We start from the raw sequence: 21,694 nt of genomic DNA, 5'->3' as shown, positions 1-21,694 counted from the left end.
TGACCCGGAGGGGCCTTGCATAAGAGGCCCCGGGGCATTCCAAAGGCAACAAGCATGGGGCTCTACCCAGCATTCCTCAGTGCTGCTGGCCCTCGCTCCTCACTCCCTGTCCCCTTTCACAAGGACAGAAAGGTTCGTGCGCACAGAGGCTCTCTTTTTGTGCTCTTTGTTTGAGTCAGGTGTTCTTTGCACTTTTTTCCTGCAGCACCATTGTCCCTGGCAGTAAAGTGTGGCTTGCGTGCTTCCACTTTAGGCCACAGAGGTGTCTGAAACGTGATTACTCAGCAATCTGTGGGAAACTAAAACGCTTTCGGTTCGCTGCTTGAGTTTTTGGTTGCACTCTGATTAAACTGTTGTCAAAGATGCTTAAAGCAGTTACGCATGTTCGTAAATACACCTATTTGATTTCTGCTGAGAAACTGAAAAGATTGATACCACTCTCATGTTTGTACGTCACATTTAAAACCACAGCCAACAGCTGGTTAGCGTAGCTTAGCATAACTACTGTAGCCAGGAAGTAGCAGCTAGCCTGGCACTTTCCAACAACAACAAAGAGTTGTTCACTTATACAACATGTTGTATTTTGTTGGTTTAACTCTACAAAAGTAGACAACACTGTTTCATATTGTTGTGTCTTTTATATGTTGCACTGTTTTCAACTAATAATGTGTTTTGTTAGCTAGCTTTAACGTCCACTTACGAACTTGCTACCTGCTCACTTCATCGCTGCAGCTCGCTAAATTGTTTCATGCTAAGCTTGTTCTCTCATATGTTCAAGAAATTTCAGTCAGATCAGTTTTGTTATCTGAACAGGCAAAAATATTCAGAGTGACAAAACATCACACAACTGACCGTATATTAAGTCCTGTAATAAACCAGTAAACTGATTCCTGCAATTAATTGTGTGTGGTCACATCAAAACATGTCCCCCCTGCTTTGTCCATAGGATTTTTCAAACTTGTGTGAGATGGACCTGAAGCTGAGCTCAAACAGGAGGGCCGGGGGTTAACACTGGACCTGAGGGTGAGAGGTCGCTCCGAGGGTAAAAGGATTCACCTCTGTCAACGCGGCGTTTGTGGGCGCAGCAGCGTAAGCTAAAACTCTGGAGTCGTTCATCAGAGGGCAGAGCAGGACAAAGACACCCCGATGTCCCAGTTTGTTCCTCTGATGTATCGCCGTCATACCAGAGCAAGGTTATTTAAAAAAACCTTTGAAAAACCCCTCAGGTGAGTTTTAGAGAGGCCTGTAGTCACTTTTAGAAAAAGACAGGCTCAGTGTTTCACCTTGCTGCAGCTATATAGTTATATGATATTAGCATGCTAACACGCTAAATTGAGGCTAAACTTTAGGCTACACGTGAGCATGTTAGCACGCTAATATTATTATTTAACTCACACCAGAGCTGAGCAGAAATACAGGTCCATGGGTGCTAGCATGATTCAGTTGCCTGGAATCTAAATAAACGTTAATATTAATATGAAATGACTTTGGAAAGCCTCGATGATTGGGAGATAGAATATATTTATTAGTGAGTTTTAGAGATGCATGTAGTCACCTTCTGACAGCACCAGATTAGCTGTTTCACTCTTGTTTACAGGGTGTATGCTAAGCTAAGCTAACTGACCTTTTATTGAGCAGACAGGTGAAAGAGTGGAGTTTATTTCCTTATCTCAGTCTCCTTATCTCAAAGTATCAGCTGCTACAAACTGCTAATGAAAACTAGTAAGAGTTTTAACTCTCAGAATAAACTATTTCTATGAAACCCACAGGATGAACATGGACTGACACCTCGCTAGTAAGACATTGTTTATTGATTCCACGTATGGGAAATTTCCATGTCACAGTAGCGCAGAATTTGACAGAATATATACAAAAAAACAATAACGAACATGACAGGAATATTACAAAACAAAAAAATATATAGAGAAAAATAGAAATATGAAGACATTCTGTATGTACAGTGCTAAGACTTTATTGCTAATTGCCAAGACTATAAAATGTATTGGACAAGACAGTGAGGTAGTGGTTTATGGAAAATAAGGCATAAAGCAGATTTATCAGTGCAAAAAAAAAATAACTGTAGAAACCAAAAGGGAGCCAAGTCCAGGGTGTGGGTTATTGTTACCTCAGGCTGGGGTCGTACAGCCCGATGGCAGTCGGGATGAAGGACCTGTGGTACCGTGAATGCAGCAGTCTGCCGCTGAAAGAGCTGCTTAGGCCCCCTAGTAACGGGAAACAAAAAAAACAATTTTGGATGCAGGCACAGTTTGTCCTCAGTCTTGTTAAAAGACAAAAGGGGGGAATGAAACTGACAGTGAAAGTTACTGTTGTAGTGGTGATCGGTGGCACACAATCCACCGAGACACATTTACTGACAGTGGATTTTACTGCTGCCAGAATCAAGTCACTCTCGGCCGAGTCCGTTCAGGAGGGCTGTTGTCCAGACTCCCGTCAAGATAGATTCTCCTTTAGATTAACGTGAATGTTCGTCCGTCTCCAACATGTATTGTTAGAAAAACACCAGGCACGCTGGAATATATGCTTCGATAGTGGTGTGGACTGAATGTCGCTTATTTGTTTTGTAGTGTCAAAATTATTTCACTGCTCTTTCGTCGTCTTTCACCATCAGCATGACGGTTAGTTTTAGGTTTCAGAAATACTGAACTGAAATTCGGACACGTGAACGAAAAAGCAGAACTTTGACCCAGTTAAAATGCAATAAACGCCATTGATCAGCATGGTTTTCAGACGTCAGTCAGTCAGTCAGTCAGTCAGTAAATGTGTAGGCTGTAAAGACGAGGTGATGACTCAGACTGTTACAGATTTAAGGGAAGTTTAATTTCCTCTGTTCTGTAATTTCTCAAGGACACTTTTATTTTGCCTCAACCACACTGCTTATTGGAGCACGGCGATTTTGGTGATCTTTTCACATCACGTACATAATGTTCACCGTTGTGTTATTATGTAGAATACCTTCACAGCTACGTGACTATGGGCTTTTGTGACTTTTAGCTCAGATATTCACGCTCCACTCAGGACTAAATGTAATAACTCTTGTGATCACCCTGACATTTGCGATGGTGGTGCTATTTGGTCAAAAATGACTGCAGTGCTTTGGTTTGTAAGACCAAACCAAAATGATGAACAATCCCACTGAATTAATCTTTGACAAAGTTTTAATAAGGAAGACCTGTCACCTAACAGTCTGTACTAAATGTGGGCTGTTACTCTATTTCCTTATCTCTTCCATTTTCCCACGTTGTCCAAATGAGTCTATTTGCCCATCTTGTCCCAGCCTCGTCCTTGTGCTGTGAAGTCACTGTTCTGTCACGCCGTCCTCTATCATTGGCCACTTTCCAACTTCATCTTCTGCCTCATCTCCACCAGCGTCTACCCTCATCATCAGAGATTCAGCTCCATGACACCGTTGCTCTCGCAGTCTATTGGCCAAACTATACCCTTGCACGTTCATGTCCATGTTTCCTCCGCAGGCGTTCATTCTTCACCTACTTGATCTCACCTTATTGAACTGTACTCTGGCTGACTTCAAACGGTGTTGTGTTTACTCAAGTGCACAAGTGAACTGCCATGTGAACCAAGCCCCCTTGAGATATTCGCGACCACGCAGCTAGAAAGTTTCGGTAGGCTCAGAGTTTCTAAAGCGGCTGAGATGCAAGGAAATGAAGGAATATGATGATATTCCTTCATTTTTTTTCAATAAGCCTTTGCATTTCCTACCTGGTCGTTAGCTTGCTGAACCGTTCTACTGCTTTTAGATGCCAAAAGATGCCTAGCAGTGGTGTTCTCGTGACTTACAGCTGATATTGAACGCCAAACATTTTGCACCAGTCCATAATTATCTACCATGCTAACATGCTAACCTAAGACGGCAAATTCAGAAAACTTTCTGTACTACACATTTACACGTTAGCACTGTTATGTGAGCGTGTTAACATGTCGATATTAGCATTTAACTCTGAGCAGCTGTGTTGCCACTTTCTTTAAATTAAGAATAATAATCCTGTTGTTTGTAATTGTAATTTATTTCCATACCACTATGCTTCTGTGCATCTTAGCTAGCATCGTTATGTGAGCGTGTCAGCGTGTCAGCATACTAATATTAGCATTTACCTCTGAGCACAGTTGGACAGAAGAACAGGTCCAAAGCTACTAGCATGATTCAGTCCACACAATACTAGCAGAAAAACACATAAATTGAAGTAGAATTGTGTTTTTTTATGACCACCAGTGCCGCGCTACCCACATGGGTAAGGTTGCAGTAGATTAGCATGACGTGTTAAACTGGGAGATCCTAACTTTTGGCTCGGAGAGCGAAAATAAAAGGGAATCACTTAAGAATCTCCCAGGATTGTCTTCTCCCACACTCATCACTTTAATCTGACCACATGGCAGGTTTGTAGCCACAAAAGCCCTGTCAGTCTTAGAGAGAGATTAGGAGGGCTGGAATGTTAACCGGCTCACTGGTGGCGGAGGTGATGATGATGACGATGACGATCAGGAGGGGAAGGCCTTCAGATGCTCTCTGTGAGTAAAACTGAGCCAACACAATGGAGCAATTCAAGAAGGGAACCTGCAATACAAAAACCAAACACTGCCATCAACACTTCCTCAGTTATCAGGATACCATACAATGTAAAAACGTACAAGTTGAAAATACAACAATGAAATAAGATTTAGAAACATTCGGCCTGAGTCGGTCGAAACGGTTTATGTAAAATGTGCTTCTCTAGGAGTTTTTCTTCTTTTCTGTTATTTCAAAGGTCAAGAATCTGTTTATCACTGAACGTTATCCACAATGTATAGCACTGATAAGTAAATGTACAGCGGTTTTGCCACAGCTGCTAAAAAGCTGACGTTGCGGAGATAAGGACAATAAACTATTACACAAAATAAAGACTCACTGCTTTATTAAAGTACTAACACTTAAAAGCTGCCATTATTCTGGTTTAATTTCACTTTGTGTGTTTATATGCTGTTGGTTTTACAGTTTTTCTGTGTTTGTCTTACGTTGCAGGCTCTAGGGTGGTACTAGAACAACCTAATTTAATGAATCAGTGTTCAGTACTGATCAGTAGTAATGGTGCGTTCAGCTGTGGAGGAGGACAGGTTGGACAGTTTCCCCACAAACAAACACAAAAACATAACTGGAGTCACATCTTGTGTTTCTCCCGGAGCTGTGAAGGAAAACTCAGAGTTAATGTTTCACCAGCTGCCCGCATTTTACCGGTCAGGCTTCGCTCGCCCGTCTCGCAGACTTTGATCACAGGGTTGAGTGGGTTCAACCCACAATAATAAATTCAGCACTGATAAACACGAGTGCTAACAACCATGGGAAGAGGAGATCAACACCAAACACTCACTCTCTCTCTCTCCTTCCTACGATTACGCAATCTGCATACAGGTGAGATAAATGGTATCTTGTGCATGTGGAGACACATAACAGTCAGCTGCTCGACCGCTCAGAGGGCTGAAGAAGTTCATCACTGCTCAAGTGATCTAAAGACGGGGGAAAGTTAAACATTAGCACGTGTGTTCTGCATCGCAAGGTTTATTTGATTAAAATTCAAAATCTGTTACTGGAACATTTCTTAATTTTATGTTTGTATTTTTGTCTCTGTATGTAATTCACACAAAGTCCTCAGTGACAATCACTCAGAATATTATTATATAGCTATTCAAGTGTATAAAGATTAAGCAAGTGGCACAAATAAAGCAGAAAAATACACATTTAATCCAGTCCCTTTACATCATTCTACCTAAACTATTATTTTTTTTTCACTGAAAATCTACGCATGCTGTCGTTTCCTCGGCTTGTCACTAAAAACTAATTAAAAAGACACACAAGACTATTAAATAAATATATTATCATGTAACTGACTAGTGATGATTCAATTAGGACAGCTCAGTCATGAAGCTGCAAACGCATTTTTTCGCCGTTGCACAATGTTTGCTGCCTTCCCTTCCTCCTGATGCCCTCCTCCTCCTCCTCCTCCTCCAGCTAACAGATTTTCACGGTGCAGAATTATCTTTGGAAGCAAACATACAGCCGAGCGCTGCTGTTGAACAGTACAGTACATACTTCATCCCTCCCCCGACCCACACGCAGTAAAACCCACATGTTATCACGAGGATGCGTGCAGTAACTGACAACAACGGCAACAGCAAACTCATTGCTGGGAGGGCAATCCCTTTTAGCACGACGCAGCACATAAATGACTAATGTGATTTAGATATTATCTACTCCTACACACACACCCAGATACATTTGCCTGATAACATATAATTTAATATAAAAACAAATGTTCCCTGAACTTCTTTATACAATAAAACCACATTTGATGATGATCTTTTCTAGTAATTTCACTAGAAAACCCACACTAGCAGGAGTGATTAATGTTCAGAAACCTCCACCACTTTAGTGCACACTGCATTAACTGGGTTGCCATTTAATTTTATACAGACGTTCATGGTCCCAGGAGGATAAAAAGTGACTCATCTACCTTTATTTAATCTGGCGCCACCGGCAGGAGGACATCTGCTATTGCCATTTAGCCAAGACACTCATGCTGTCACCAGGATGACTCTTAACGTCTTCAATCATCCTTTTTTTTAATCGTGCTATCACCAGGAAACAAATACAAACATTAGCCTCTGCTATACTCAATGCTGTAAACACTGTGTATTCCCCCGCTGTAACATTTCCTCCCATCCACGAAGAATGGCTGAACTCTGTTGTGACCCAGGCTGCTCCTCTGCAACAAGATGATAAACAACAAGAGGAGCTAGGTTCACCCAGTACTCTCACAAACTGCCACGAGGCTGCTGTGATGCCGATGTGATCGTGTTCGCTGCTCTTTTGCCTCTTGTACTGAGGCTAGTACACACTGTGCTGGTAACATATCTGTTATTAGAAGCAATGCAGGTTAAATTAATCACAAGTCAGCTGAATAAATCCATTTGTTCAACCGTAAATGTGGCCAAAGGTGGAAAAATGAGTGTCACATCATATCTTCTTCTGGTAGAAGAGCATATCCGTAAACTGGGAACGCAGTAGTCCAGATAAAGAAAAGGGCTCCGTAGGCGTCCCATCAAATACCTGCAGAAATAACAACATTCAAACTGGACTAGTACTTTTTCTGTTATGCTGCCTTCACACTGAAGGTTACAAATCAGAGATGAGCTGGCTTCAGCTATCTCCAGCCAATCACATGCGTTTGTGTGTAACAAAACATTGTCAATGAGCTTTACTGGCAACTCGCCGACTATGCAGCTGGCCATTGTTTTGTAAATTCACTAGCATTAGTGGTAATCAGAACGTATTAGCCTGCCACCAACCTAACATAGCGAACATAGCAAACATTGTTGTTAAAGTGGGACAAACCCTCCATAACTTATGATCGCTGCAGTGTGGTTTTGAAGCTCAGTGTTGTGGTCCCGGCTGCGGACATCTTGGCACCTACTGACTCCGTCTAACTCCTGGCTGACTAAAAAAGATTGAAGAGGTGGAGCTTGAGTGGAGCTAGCGACCACTGAGAGCACACACCTGTTTTCTCAAAGTGGCCACGCTATTATTAATAATGCACATCTTTGAGCCTTTATCGGGACATTTAAACATGGAGCTCTAAGGGGATTGACACGGTTTCGGAGGAAGCCTCAAGTGGCCATTTGTGGAATTGCAGATTTGGATTTTTCTTTCGCCTCGGAGGTTGCTGCTTGGTCATGCTGCGACTCGATCTCATCTCAAGGTCTGTAAATAAATTTCTACCTTAGCATTAATCATTTCCAAAACAACGTGAAGCCCATCTCCTGATAAATTTAATTTGGCATAACGGAGAGCTCCAGAGCAAATACTCATAGACCTCGTGTTAGGATTGTTTTATCTACTATTTCCAAACGTTCAAGTAGCACTGGATGACCCTCCAGGCTGCACATCCTGCTGGTTACACGCTGTTCCAGTGGTTATGAAATGTGCAAACAAAATCAATGAATCAACAAAGGAAATTGAAGAAGAACGATCCTGGAAATCAAACGCAGATGCAAAGAAAGTACAAATTAAGATATGTTTAAAAGAAAAAACATTCACTGCAGACATTTGTTAGGGAGACGTGCACGCAACACTGAATGTAAAAATATTTTTTTGTTTGTTCTTGTGATTTAACAACTGATCATCAGCATGTTCTGACCTAAAAAAACCTAAAAAATAAAAACGCATGCGTGTAAGTTGTTGTCATTGTTTGTTTCAGTGCTAATGGCGATTCTAGCGGTTTCGTCTTCAACCTCAGTGGATCCCCTATCCTTATGACTTGTGATCTCTGTGCATCTTCTGTACTGAAGAGGCACAGACTTTCAATAAAGACCGAATTAGACGATAATTTGTCAGTTCCCAGGCTTACATGAACTCAGTGAACGGTTCACATGGAGGAATTTACTCTTTTGTTTCATTGCTTTTCGAGCCATCTGGCGCCGAAACGCGACGTGTAACCGGCTGAGAATCAGGCCTCGGGATGTCCCTGCCAAACTGACTGTCAGACTGTAGGCTGCCCCGCTGATCTCCATGCAGTCGGATGAGCAGCGAAAACAGGAAAAAGTTTTATGTAAGGTGTTTCAGAAAAAGTATGTCATCACTTTCCTTGTTCAGGTTTCCAAATAAAAGTTTGCAGACACTGATAATGTGACAATAATGTGTTTCAATGACTTTTAGTCTGTGTAAAATATGTAATATCCAGCAGCAGGAGCTGTGTTTACCTAAAAAAGCAAAGACATGTCGCCTTCATGTGGAACTTGTGAGCTTGTCGTTATGAGATGAGAAGTCGTGTACACAAAAGTCTTGGTTTAAGTGGTTTAAGTTGTGAAAACGCCTCTGCTATAAAACTCTTTAGCATGTAAAGCCTCATCTTTTGAGAATATCATGATGCTCTGTTGTGAATTTGAAGCTGTCTGGTGATCTGAGCGTAGCCAAGATGTTAAATGTCTTTCCCAAAATGTCTTAACTATTACTTTCAATATATAGGTCAGTGCTGGGCTTTAAAGCAGGATTAATTTTAATAACCGATTGTACTTTGAAGGTGTAATTGCTGAGCCTTTATGAGGAGCGATTGAGCTTCCTCTTGTAGCCTCTTTACTCCTGCATATCCAGCTGCTCAGCCCGTGATGAGCTGTGGGAGTACTCAGCTCCCAGCACAGATTCACTGACCTTAGTACGCAGTCCACAGAGGCTTTTCTAGTGAAACGGGATGCCGGACAAAGGCCAGTCAAAAAGGGGATGTCAGCATATTAGAGTTTTTTTTTTTTTTTCTGAGCTCATGTGATTTGCCCTGAGCTTCCTTCCCTGTAGTCGCATCAGAGGGCAGGTCTGTCGGGCGATTTTCACTTCCAGTCAGATGTTAGAGAGCACGTCTGTCACTGCGTGGCTTTAGAATTACATAATAAAATTTGAGCAAGGAGGAATTTTCTCGTGGTTGAGTCAGATAAGAAAGACGCCGGTCATATGAAGTAAGAAGAAACCTTAGGATAGCAGTCAGATTGCAATGAATAAAACAGCAACAGTTGAATGCATTTATATGAGGCTGTTAATACCCTGTGATGGATGCATTTTTTAATATATCATGACTTCCAGCTCCTTCCTTATCATCCTGCCCACATTTCTCATAAACCCTTTCCCCTTTTATACAATAGCTAAGTAAGTATAGTGAGTATTAAGTGAAATATATAAGAAATAAAGGATTTCATAGGTTGACATGAAAACATCGTCGCTAGGCAACTGCTAGCTGCTAAAATCCACCAAGGCTAACAATTTAGTATATGTATATTTAGGATATGTAAAGGTGTAATTAAAGGGACGAGGCCATCAGGAATGTCAACTCTTTCCTCAAATATATTATAAAATTGCAAATAAAACTCCATGTGACTAAATTACAGTATATTAACTTAACATTCACCCGCACCGTTTTTGTAAACAAACATGCCACAACTCGTGAAATAAGACCATGCGTAAACAATTTTTGTCAACCTGCCCCCTTGCCTTTTTTTGTTGTTGTTAAGAATGACATAGAAGATTGGATCCGTCATTCCCTGTGTTTGTGTTTTATATCATACGTCATTTGCTTAGCTTAGCAGACAGACTAAGAGACGCAACAGCTCTGTCTGAAGGTCAACAATAAAACTGTAAAACTCCCTAATTATAGTCACATTTCTGATGTTTACAAGTAAACTCCATCCACCACCCTGTCAGTGGAAGTTCCAAATTCACAAGTTGTGTCAAGTTTCGGGACCTTTTCAGTAGTAATGGCCAAGGTGGATGCTAAGTTAATATATTGTAATTTAGTCGCATGGAATTCCCTTCATGACTTTATGATGCAAAATCTTGATAGTCCCTCTTCATTGTGCCTTTACGTTTCCCACATTAATTTTCTCTGTTGTTAGCTTGCGAATCTGTCAGCCTTTTTGGTTCCTAAATGCTAACAGTTGCCTAGCAACTGTGTTCTCTTAACCATACAGCCTCCCATATTGCCATGTTGATGGCAATATAAAAGTCTGTGTTTGTGTACAATACATCATTCATTCATTCATGGCGCCTATCCCAGCTGTCATCGGGCGAGAGGCGGGGGTACACCCTGGACAGGTCGCCAGTCTATCTCAGGGCTAACACAGAGAGACAGACAACCATTCACACTCACACCTACGGCCAATTTAGAATCACCAATTAACCTAACAAGCATGTCTTTGGACGGTGGGACGAAGCCGGAGTACCCGGAGAGAACCCACGCAGACACAGGGAGAACATGCAAACTCCACACAGAAAGAAAGGCCCAGTCGACCTGGATTCGAACCCGGAACCTTCTTGCTGTGAAGCATCAGTGCTAGTCCAAATATGGTCATGTGGGCAGAGCGTTGGTCTTGGCTGAGGTGGCCCGAATGACATCTGGCTGTTAAACACACCCACTCAATTCGCCACCACCAGCTAGCTAAGGCATAGACTGTGTATAAAAGAGGCTGAGAATTACCATTCTGCTAAGCTAAGCTAACTAGCAACTAACTAGTCTCAACCGATTTACGTGAGAATGGTGTCAATCTTCTTCTGTATGTTGTGGTATGAAAGCAATAACGAGTACAAACTGATTAGTTTTTAATAAACTGAGTCTAAAATACACTAGAATCAGTTTTAAAAAAGCCACCTAGCAAATGTTCAATCAAATTATTTAACTAGCGGCTAGCATTAGCTGGTCTGAACCGACTGACATGTGAGTGGTGTAGATCTTCTTATCTGCATTGTGGGAAAGTAAATATGAGAGTTTGTCTAAAAATGTTGACTCGTTTTTAGTTTTAACAAACATTGAAGTAATTTATTCAAAACTCACAGTTAAAAAATTATCACATAAATACATATTGTTTGATGTTATAATATGAAGTGCAGTGCGATCTATCAGCGTACGGTCTATTAAGCAGAATTAATGGGAATAACTGAACATGTTCACAGTATTTAAGCAGCAAAATTTAAGTAAAACATCATCATGTTGGAGGAAAAACAGTCAAAAAATGATATTCAGTGGTATACAGCTTTGACTTCAGTATCAGCGTGCTGTGCTCAGACCATCATGTGACTCTTACTGACTTCAGTGTGGAGTGCACAAAGCCTGACACATGCACAGGGGCCCTATGAAGCAGCCTGACCGTCAGACAAAGCTCACATTCAGCAGTCTCTTTCTGTCAACAACACTTAACTGATTGTCTCTTAATGTGCTACTCAACAAGCTTGTAAACGTTTATGTGGAGTGAAATCTAGTGTTTTATTCAGCAGCGCACTTCACCGCAGAACCACTGTGTCCCCCTTCTTTTTTTTTCTCCCTTCGTACAGCTGTTGTTGATAGTTGAGTAAGGAATGTGTCCATGCATGTGAATTAATGTTTGTTCAGCAGGTGAGGCCGCTTGTTGTTTGTTCGATCGAAATGTTCAGGCTTTTTTATCTCAAGAATGTGAGGCGTGGGTTCTCAAAATAAAAAGTCTGCTCCCTCTGCTCCAGTTTCTCCACCCAAAACTTGTGCAACAGGACTCGTGCCACCTGTGACGATTATTTTACCACCAAACCGAGATGTTACAGGAGAGATAAAGAAATAAAGAGGCATGTATTGCTTGGATGAAGACCTCTAGTAGGTAAAATGGTGAGCCTCCTCCACCTAGTGGTGTGTTTGAGTGCTACAAAATCAGATCTGAGACGTGCTGGTACACTTTTAATCTTTCTAAAGTAAACATCCGTCATGTTTTATCAGCATGTGACCAGCAGTTTAGACAGATACTGAAACAAAATTATTTGTTTAGCGCTCTTTTAAACTTACAACTGTTATAAGTGTTGTAATTATAACTGTTTATTATAATAAATTGAAGAAAATCCTCTACTAACATTTTGGAGACACACAATATTATTTCGTCACTGCTTCCGTAACCTTTCCTTTTCCCGACTAGTGCAAACAAGAAGTCCAATTCACACATTTACTTTGACTGTGAACCGAGAGCAATCAGCCACCTCCTAGGAGCATGACTCTAGTTGTTGTTCACACCGTATTAGTGCTTCCTCTTGAGTCACACTCTCTGACTCACTCTCTATATGTGACATGTCCCCATCACCTCTAGGAGATTAGGAGGTTTATTTATCTGGGTCAGTTGTGTGAGTGTGTTTACAGAAAAAGGAACTCGGACACATAATAGTCCCCGATCGCCTTTAATAACACAAATCAAGGATTCAGTAACACAGCGAATGATTGTAAATCGATTCTTAATTTTGAGATGTTTGCATTAGTTATCAAAAAAAAAAAAAAAGTGATTGGATGCCCCAAAGCCCCTGCAAAAACTGACAGTTACATCGACCATCCTTGCTTTTAATGGCATGTTTACACGTGCATATAAAGGTGTTACGCATATGTTAAGTTCCAACACAGTCACAAAATGAATGAAAATACTGCGACAAGTCATTGTTGCTCTTTTTGTTTTTAATTAAATGACATATATTTGTTTATCATTCTCCTCTTGCATTCAGAGACACCACAAGGCAACTGCATCACTACAAAATAAAATAAAATAAGGATATGGAGCTCATCACTGTGCTCCCAGTCCAGTTTAATTTAGTGTAAAATATGTTAAACCAGGGCAGCACAGTGGAGAGGTGGTTTAACACTGATGCCTCCCACCGTCCAAAGACATGCTTGTTAGGTTAATTGGTGATTCTAAATTGGCCGTAGGTGTGAATGTGAATGGTTGTCTGTGTCTCTGTGTTAGCCCTGCGATAGACTGGAGACCTGTCCAGGGTGTACCTCGCCTCTTGCTCGATGACAGCTGGGATAGGCTCCAGCAGACCACGCGACCCTTCACAGGAACAAGCGGGTACAGAAGATGAATGAATGAATGTGTTTAACCAATAAAATAGAGGATGAACACAAGACAAAAAGACAGAGACACTGAAATAGTACGTAGTACGGAGTGATTCCAACTTTTGGAGAAGATTAATCTGGATATTTTTATTACTAATCCAAGATGTGAAGGGCATGATTACAACATATAGTATGTGAACGCTATGCTGGCGACTACTCACTTTATATAATAATATATAACAGGTTTAAAGAGATTCATCAATGGGTCAAAAAAATAAAGAAAGAAACAGTTTGACATCTTTGGAAACAATAGTATTGGCATTAAAGCGTCATGGATTCTTCTGAATATACGGAAACCCACCGATTAGCACTGACTGATTAACATGCTGTATTTTGTTTGTTTAATTAAAACAACAGCTAACCAGCCTCTTTCTCTGCAGCCTCCCACTTAGTAAGCAGACGTGGGAGTCTTTAGTTTTGCTTTTTAAAATCTCCACAAGAAAATAGCATCAATTAAATCTCAGATACGTGGGATTGCTCCTTTAAATACGTCCTAATTAGTCTGCATGCATTTTGTCTTTCCTTGTGTCACCTTTTCCACCGCGCTAACACCAAATGTGTTTGATTAAAAGTCACAGCGCAGTTTAATTTCCTCCATTTGCTCGTCCGCTGCGGGTTAATGCAAATGAAAACAGTTGAGACTGAGGCTAACAAAGACATCTGATAATGTAGGGAGGAAGTCTGAAAGTCTCAGCCATGCGTCAGCTCACACGACAAACCTGCCAAACCTCCCGAATAACATCAGCGACTCTGAGTCACCTCAAGGACAACGGGGCCCGCTCGCTCTGTGAGGTTAACATTGGGCCGAAGGAGGGAATCACTTTAGAAGATTAAGACTGTCAGCTGTTAGGATTACGGAGCGAGAGCTTACCTGCTCATCTGTCACCTTCAAGATGTGGCAGACGCTCCCTCTTTGGGAGCAGGAGACAACACTGCTCATATTTATTCATTGGAACTGATTAAAGACATGACACTACAGAGTTCTCTGCCTGCCAAATGTCTTCCTTCTGGACTTTTAATGTGAAACGCTCACACTTACTTACTTACGTCTTTGTAAATGTGTGTTGCTGTCTGTTGCACAGGGTTTGTAATGGGCTATTATTGATCCTTTTACAGGAGGTACACAAGGTAAATGTTCAAACTGTCCTCTGGCAGTGTCTTCATTAGCTTTTAGCTTTGATGGGATGTAAGTCCATCGAGGAAGACTTGCTCACCCCCTCTAGGGTCAGTTTCTGCTGATCTGCTTTCTCTCACTTTGCCGTCGGTTTCAGCGTCTCTACTTTTGTCCCAGATGCCAGTCATCCTGCTTCTCTGGGGCGTCTCAGTCCCACATCTAGATTTCTAGATTTACTTTACAGTCACTTCTCATAGTATTTCACTAACAAGGCCACGCCTCTTGATATTCAAAGACGTTTATTTGACCAAGTTAAAGAGAAGGGAAAGATAGGAGATCGAACGGAAGGGTCGAGGGGTCGAGGGGAAGGAAAAGAGAGTTGAGTAGCGACTGATGATGATTCTTGGACGACTGGACGTAGGAACCCAGGGAGAGAGATTCAGAGTGGGGGCATATCTCTGGAGGTGTCGGCTCCTTGACCCCCCCGGTTCCTGCAAAGAGCTTGTAAATGAGAACAGAGAACAGAGAGGGTCGGGGTGGAAGGGTTTGAGAACAGAGTCAAATGGGCGAGGAGAGGTTAGGTGTGTCTATATAGGCAGGTGCGGATAATTGGGTTTTTGAGGCGTGGTCCTGTTCCTGTTTATAGTAGCGCTTTCATTCACTAACAAATAGGTACAATCACAATCTAAAAAATGAGCACCACAAGCAGCGTCTAGACTCCTGTGGGTCCTGTCCTTATCTGCTCCCTTCACCCGGGACTCCGCTGTACGATGCCACTTCTCTTCTGTCAAAACATTTAATCTCTTGAGATGTTATTGCTCGAAATGATCTCTGCTTGTTGAAATGAACAATTCCCTTTCAGTTACTTTTACAGTTTCACATACTAGCTCACCGCTCCGGAGACAAGACGTCGCAACTGTTACTGGAAACGTCTTCCGGGCAAAACAGTTTGTCTTCATCATGTTTATCAAACTCAAACGCTGCCGAGCCCAGATGATACTCTTTATAAAGCACACTGATTTTCTGTTTACACTAGCGGATGTTTCTGCCGGAACTAAGTTCATAGTTCCCCCCAGCGTTTTATTCATTGGTGTGACCTTGAGGAGGAGGAGGAGGAGGAGGAGGATGGTGCTGCAGTGGTGTGATGGGGATTTTAAGGCTATTGTGAATATGTGCAGAAAGAAACCGTCAGAGGTTTGCTGCTCACACCTACTCACAGAATCAACCAACAAACCTTGATATCCACCTACACAACCAAACGACTGCACATTCACTCTGGCCCGTTTCTCTCCGCCTCTCCATCATCTGCATCTCACACACACACATACACACACACACTAACAACAAACATTTCCTCTTGTAATTAGCACATTTCCGACCCTCTTATAATTTGTGCGACAGCTGCTGTGGGCCGGCGACTCTCTCTCTCTCTCTCTCTCTGTGGGAAGTTAATTTACACCGGATGACCTCCACTCAGCTATACTGTCGTCACTGCACGCCGAGTCCGAACTGCACCGGCCCCGTCCTCAAAACAGCCTCCTCTGATTTATCTCCCCTCTTTCCATCTCGCCTCTCAACCCACTCTGTCCCCTTTATCTGCCTCTTCATCGCCTCTCCAGCTCCCTCTCGGCTGATGGAGCTTACTGTGGACAAATAGGCTTAGGGAGCATCACTATGGCAACGGCGGATCGTAAAAAGCTACATAAGCACTTCATTAGGGGCCGTGATCCGATGGCTCCCGTTGGAGATGGTGCCCCCCAACCTCCTGCAACAAGTGAAGGCAGGCCAGAGAGGCTCCTGGGAGGAGGAGGAGGAGGAGGAGGAGGGGAGAGAGAGAGAGAGAGGGAGAGGGAGAGAGGTGGAGATAATGCTGTGAGAGGACGGGAAGGAGGAGAGAGAGAAACCATTTCTTGTCTTTATCTGCTGTTCATTCAGCCAGTCTTGTCTCATCCATCAAGCTTTCTGCATTCACTGGACTCCTACAACACGCTTTAAGGTGATTTTTTTTTTTGTTTGTTATCAGAGGAGCCCAAGACAAACTTAAGAAACAGAAGAAGAGGTAAGCCAAGACAATTTTTACCATTCATTCTCAAATCTGCTTTATAGTAAACTGTGACAAATTAAAAAAGAATTAATATTAAGATCGACAGCTTTACTCAAATTAGATTTAATATTTTGTGTTTTGGGCTGTTGATCTGACAATTTCGGGACGCCTATAAGCTTGAGGAAATCTCCTAATGTAAAATACACCAAACTATTAGATGATTCATTTAAAAAGGTAATTTAGAGATAAGCTGACAATAAGAACAGCTGCAGCTCTACCCGTGCACGTACGTTAGCCTATTCTACCTATTTATTCATTCTGTTTCCATCTAGAAGGGTCACTCACCTCACAGCTGGTGCATACAGTCGGTACGAGCGGGCCTGCTACTAATCCCACTCTGTGGCTCTGAAGTGAAACCTTCTCTCTGCTCATGTTGCTAATCTGAGGCGAAGCCGCAAACCAGACGCACTTCAGTAACATGTGCAGCTGCCGTGGTTTGGAAGAAAACCTCGGCCTGTAAACAGATTAACACAAGACTGATGATGATAAAAAACAACGACGGTATTACTAAATGTCAAGACCTACAACAACATGTGTAAACCTGCAACATAAAAAAATCTTCTTAATATTTTCAGAATTCATATTATTTTCTTACATATTGTAATTTGTTTAATAGTTTGACCTAAAACATGAGAGAAATGTGAAAATCTTTAATTTTTTTTTATTTTTAAAGGTGCAAATCACACAGATATTAAATTTAGGGCTTCAACTAAACAATGATTTGCATTTCTAATTCATCTGGGTTCAAAGTGGCATTATAAAATGTCAGCATTTTTTCCAATATGCAATCCCAAAGATATTTGTTTTATTTGATCGCAAAGAAAAGCAATGAATTTCTGTGTGTGCAACCTTTGGTTACACTTTCATTCAGTTTACTGTCACAAAAGACCCCCCCCAAAAAGCTGCAGACATGATTGCGAAACCACATTAAGCATCTTTATTTTAAATAATGACTCACCACACATGAATCAGAGGCCTACTCGGTTGAATTTTTGTACTTTCTTCACATGAAAAACCTCCAAACAAAAGACTCGCTAATGATCAGCCTGAATGCGCCATCTGTGAGAGTGGATGTGACACCTGTGGAACAAAGAGCCGGTGGAGGGTAGGACGGGTTTGAGCTGTCTCTCAGGAAAATGTCCAGATGTGGAGCACACTTCAGAGGACGTGGTGGCTTAAAGTAAATTATGCAGAGTGCTTGTTTTCTGTGTGGTAAACACGAATAAAGTGCAAGACAGTCGTAATTAAATATTCTGCAGAACAGCTGCACATAAACTCAGATTGTTTGTTTAGTTTTAATGGTGTCTCTTAAACTCTGCACAGAGTAGAGAGATTTCAATTACTGCGTAACCTTTCAAAAGTGTCTCATTACTTTAAATAGCTGGGGGAAAAAACAAGAACTGAAGCAGTGGATTTTTATTTTATTCTTCAGCCACACACAGACTTGATTAGTTCATCTATGCAAACACTTCATCATGTTGGCAGTAATATTCAGAGCTCCCATCTGTAGTCCTGTTAGTGTCATGACTCCTCGTCTCTGACCGTCTCTCCCTCATCAGAAGGCGGAGGTGGTGGAGGAGGAGGACAAGGTCATGGCCTCCTGGTTCAGCTGGAATGAGCCTTATTACCGGACACCCCGCCGGGACCCGTCCGACGTGGTCACCGACACCCTGATGCTGGAGTTCAGCTGGCAGCTGAAGGAGGCGGAGAGGCAGCAGAGGGAGAGGGACAACGAGTACCGGCGCCTGAAGACCGGGGTGGACTACAGCTGGCTGGCCAGCACCCCTCGCTCCTCCTTCAGCATCAGCACCGGGGAGAGGATCGGCCTGGAGGACCTCTGCTCCAAGGTGCCGCCGTCCTGCTGCGGGCTGGTCATACTCAAGTAATAAGACACACAACTGACATAAAGTTATATTTTGGGACACTGAAATTACATTTAAAATAAACATCATGGTGGCCCCTGAGGAAACTTTGGTGGATTTATCCTCTGGGCACCAGAAATGTTTGTACAAAATGCCATGGTAATCTAATACAATCTAAAGATATTTCATATTGGACTATTGCTATTACTAGTCCTGAAAGAAAATCTGATAAGCTTATGAAACGCAGGGCATTATTATCATGTGGTTGGTGTCATCTGTTATAAACCAGATGTTTTGAGTTCTTCCAACAAAGAGACACTTCTTCTCTTATCGTCTCTGGTTTCATTTAAGTAACTCTTTTAAACACGAACGCAAAATGATACGATATCAAAAAGATTTGAGAAAATTTGTGTAATGCCGCTTTGATGGTCTCCTTCCTGCTTCGAGCAGTCATCATCTGGGTTTTGTGTAGAGGTTGTATCAGCTGTGTGACTGTAAAGGTCCTTTAAATCTATTTGTTTTACTTTATGTCTACACTCTTATGAACAATAAGCTCAGTTAATTTTAAAGTTTGCCTCAAAATGAACCATTTAACGGAGGAAATATCAGATCCAGATCACAAATGTTAATCTACCCTTGTGCCATACGATTTCAGGACTTTTTTTGGCACAGGCGAGGGAAAGTTTGGTTAAGGAAGCTTATCTGCTGGCCGACCTCTCCGTCATCCAACATATGACTCTGTAATGCTTCGGTGTCTCCATCCCTTTAATCTGCAGCAGAGACATCTTGAGCTCCGGTTAGCATCTGTTCACAAAAAGCTGTCGAGGTCTCGGGTGTCTTGTTAGAGTTCGACGGCACTAATGTGAGTGAGCAGTGAGGTGCTAAACGCTAAATGAAAGTCACAAAAACAACAGGGACCAGGAGAAACGTGTTTTGGGAATTTAATTAGCTGCGTGTAGGTGAAGACCTCGGTTGTCAGATGGGCTGTGAAAAGCAATGAATGCTTTCGAGAAATTATTGCTTTCGAGATACTGCAGCTAAAAGGAGATTACTTTTATATTTTATTTTAGGATTCAAATAATGACTTGTAGTCTTCCTGAAGACTGGAAATTAATTTGATTATTCTAAATAAAACGTACAGTAATTAATTGGTGGTAGTAATAAATAAAATGTAGAAAATAAATGGGCTGTTGTTAATAATGTGCTCCTACTTGTATGCCTTCATATATCATTTTTAAATAATCTTTATAGTAATGAGGATCTTTGTAAATAAGTATTATTTTCTAAAGATTTCACTCACACATTTTTAATTTAAGTCTTTAAAGGCGCAGTCTGTCATTTTTTTATTTGTATTAAAATTCATCATGTTGCAATTGTTTCTCAGCATAGTAATATAAAACAAAAATAGGTTTTATGGCATCACAAAACATACAGCAATTAGCCGTAACATTATGACCGACTGGTCATAATCACGGGTCACGTGAACACTGATTATCTGGTCATTTAGGCACCGGTCAGTGGTTGGTACATATTAGACAGGAAGAGCTTTGACAAGAGCCAAATAATGGTGATTAGACGACTGAGTCAGAGCATCTCTAAAACTGCAGCTCTTGTATAATCATTTACATCTCGTGGCGCGCCGCGTGTGCTTTGCTTACCTGGAACACCCCCTCGCCATTTTAATGTGTGTGTGTTTGGTCTGCAGAAATGTTTAGGTGGTGGTACAGATCAAAGTAACATCCACATATGTAAAAATCTGGACCCAGGTTTCCATTAAGAACATTATATCACAATGAGATCATCAGTGTTATTCTCTTCACCAGCGGTGAGCTTTATCCGTGTCTCGCTGCCTTCCTGAGTCAGCGGCGTTTGTTTAATGCAGAACCAGGGCTGAAAACTCCCACTCACCTTTAATCAATAACTTTGATTTTGTCTAGTCGTTGTTCTTTATTTATTTAAGGATAAAAGAAGTGTAAATCAATTTGGGATCATGTATTAGTCATGTATTCTGGCCAGTAACATAAACAGCGTTGGCTAAATTGAATAAGATGCACAATAATAAAAGTGATTTCTCTTCTGAGCTGTGCTTCGTCTAAAGTGCAGGACCGAGACCAATCATCAGCTAACGGGGAGCCCTCGCTGAGCGGCAGCTTCTCCAGCAGGAGTCTATTTAAAGGCTTGTTAAGGGCCTCAGCCGCCTCTTGTTAGGAGGAAAAAGGAGGAGTAATTGGGAGTTTGGCAGGAGTGTGCTTGTCATGCACGTCGGGGGGCTGATGGCTGTGATCCTGGTGGCCTTTTATCACATTTACCATTAGGGTGGTGTTCTTTTGTGCCTGAATAAAATCCCGGTGAAAAAAAAAAAGATTTATTATCCACCTGCATGTGAACTCATATATACTGCTGTTATCCACGTATTGACGGTTTTCAAGCTGATAACATGTCAGTGTTTACAAACAGGCTGGCTTCCTCTTAAGTTATTCTTGTTTTATACTTAATGAACATTTTTTGAAGTTGAAAAGCAGCTTCCATGTGTTCTCGCACATAAACCACAGAACCTCACGTACCTGTCCTCTGTCTTGCTCTGTCTTGCTCTGTACAGGTTCAGGGAGGTCATGCAGGCCAATGAGCCCGAGGCGCACGAGGTGTCCGGCCTTTTCCGCTCCGTCCTCATGGAGGCTTTGGACAACCTGAAGGAGGAGGAGGAGGCGCAGCGGCTCGCCCGCCAGTGGAACAACAAACGTGCCATGAGCATGTCCCTCGTGAACTTCAGGTCCCGGATCAAGATCAACCCGTTTGGAAGCACGGTGGGCCTGACCTCGGCCGCGGCCGACGGGACGGGCCTGAGCGACCTCAAAACGGTGTCAGAGGACGTGGAGAGAGGGATGGAGAGGGATGACAGGTCGCAGAGGGTGTGGAGCATGCCTGACTTCAGATTCAAGGGGACCAGCAGTAGTAAGGTTGTCTGATGTGAGGCGTTCAGAGGACAGAGATGACAGTGGGACGTTTCGGGGGCAGAAAGGCTAATTCTTCTGCAGTTATGTCTTGTTTGCACCGGGCAGGAAGGATGAAGTCCTTAACCCTATTTTTTTCAGTACGAGACCACTCAGCATTTGATCCTGCTTTACCTTTTCATCCGAAGGGGGAATGTCAGCAGATTTTATGTATATTGACA

General features: G+C 42.1%; 1 protein-coding gene across 1 annotated transcript; it reads left to right on the top strand.

The window, feature by feature from the left end:
* Positions 1–18,101: 18,101 nt before the first annotated feature.
* rd3 (retinal degeneration 3, GUCY2D regulator) lies at positions 18,102–21,488 on the top strand (the record flags this gene model as incomplete). The annotated part of the gene is made up of 2 exons (XM_084559753.1): positions 18,102–18,542; positions 21,122–21,488. Exons 1-2 carry the CDS (start codon positions 18,253–18,255, stop codon positions 21,486–21,488), a joined length of 657 nt encoding a protein of 218 aa, XP_084415879.1. The 5' UTR covers positions 18,102–18,252.
* Positions 21,489–21,694: the final 206 nt, after the last annotated feature.

The sequence above is a fragment of the Chelon labrosus genome (genome assembly GCF_963514085.1).
Source record: "Chelon labrosus genome assembly, chromosome: 14".
NCBI classification, from domain to species: domain Eukaryota; kingdom Metazoa; phylum Chordata; class Actinopteri; order Mugiliformes; family Mugilidae; genus Chelon; species Chelon labrosus.
The sequence above is the reverse complement of the archived record's forward strand: the minus strand, read 5'-3'. Positions and strand labels throughout refer to the sequence as shown.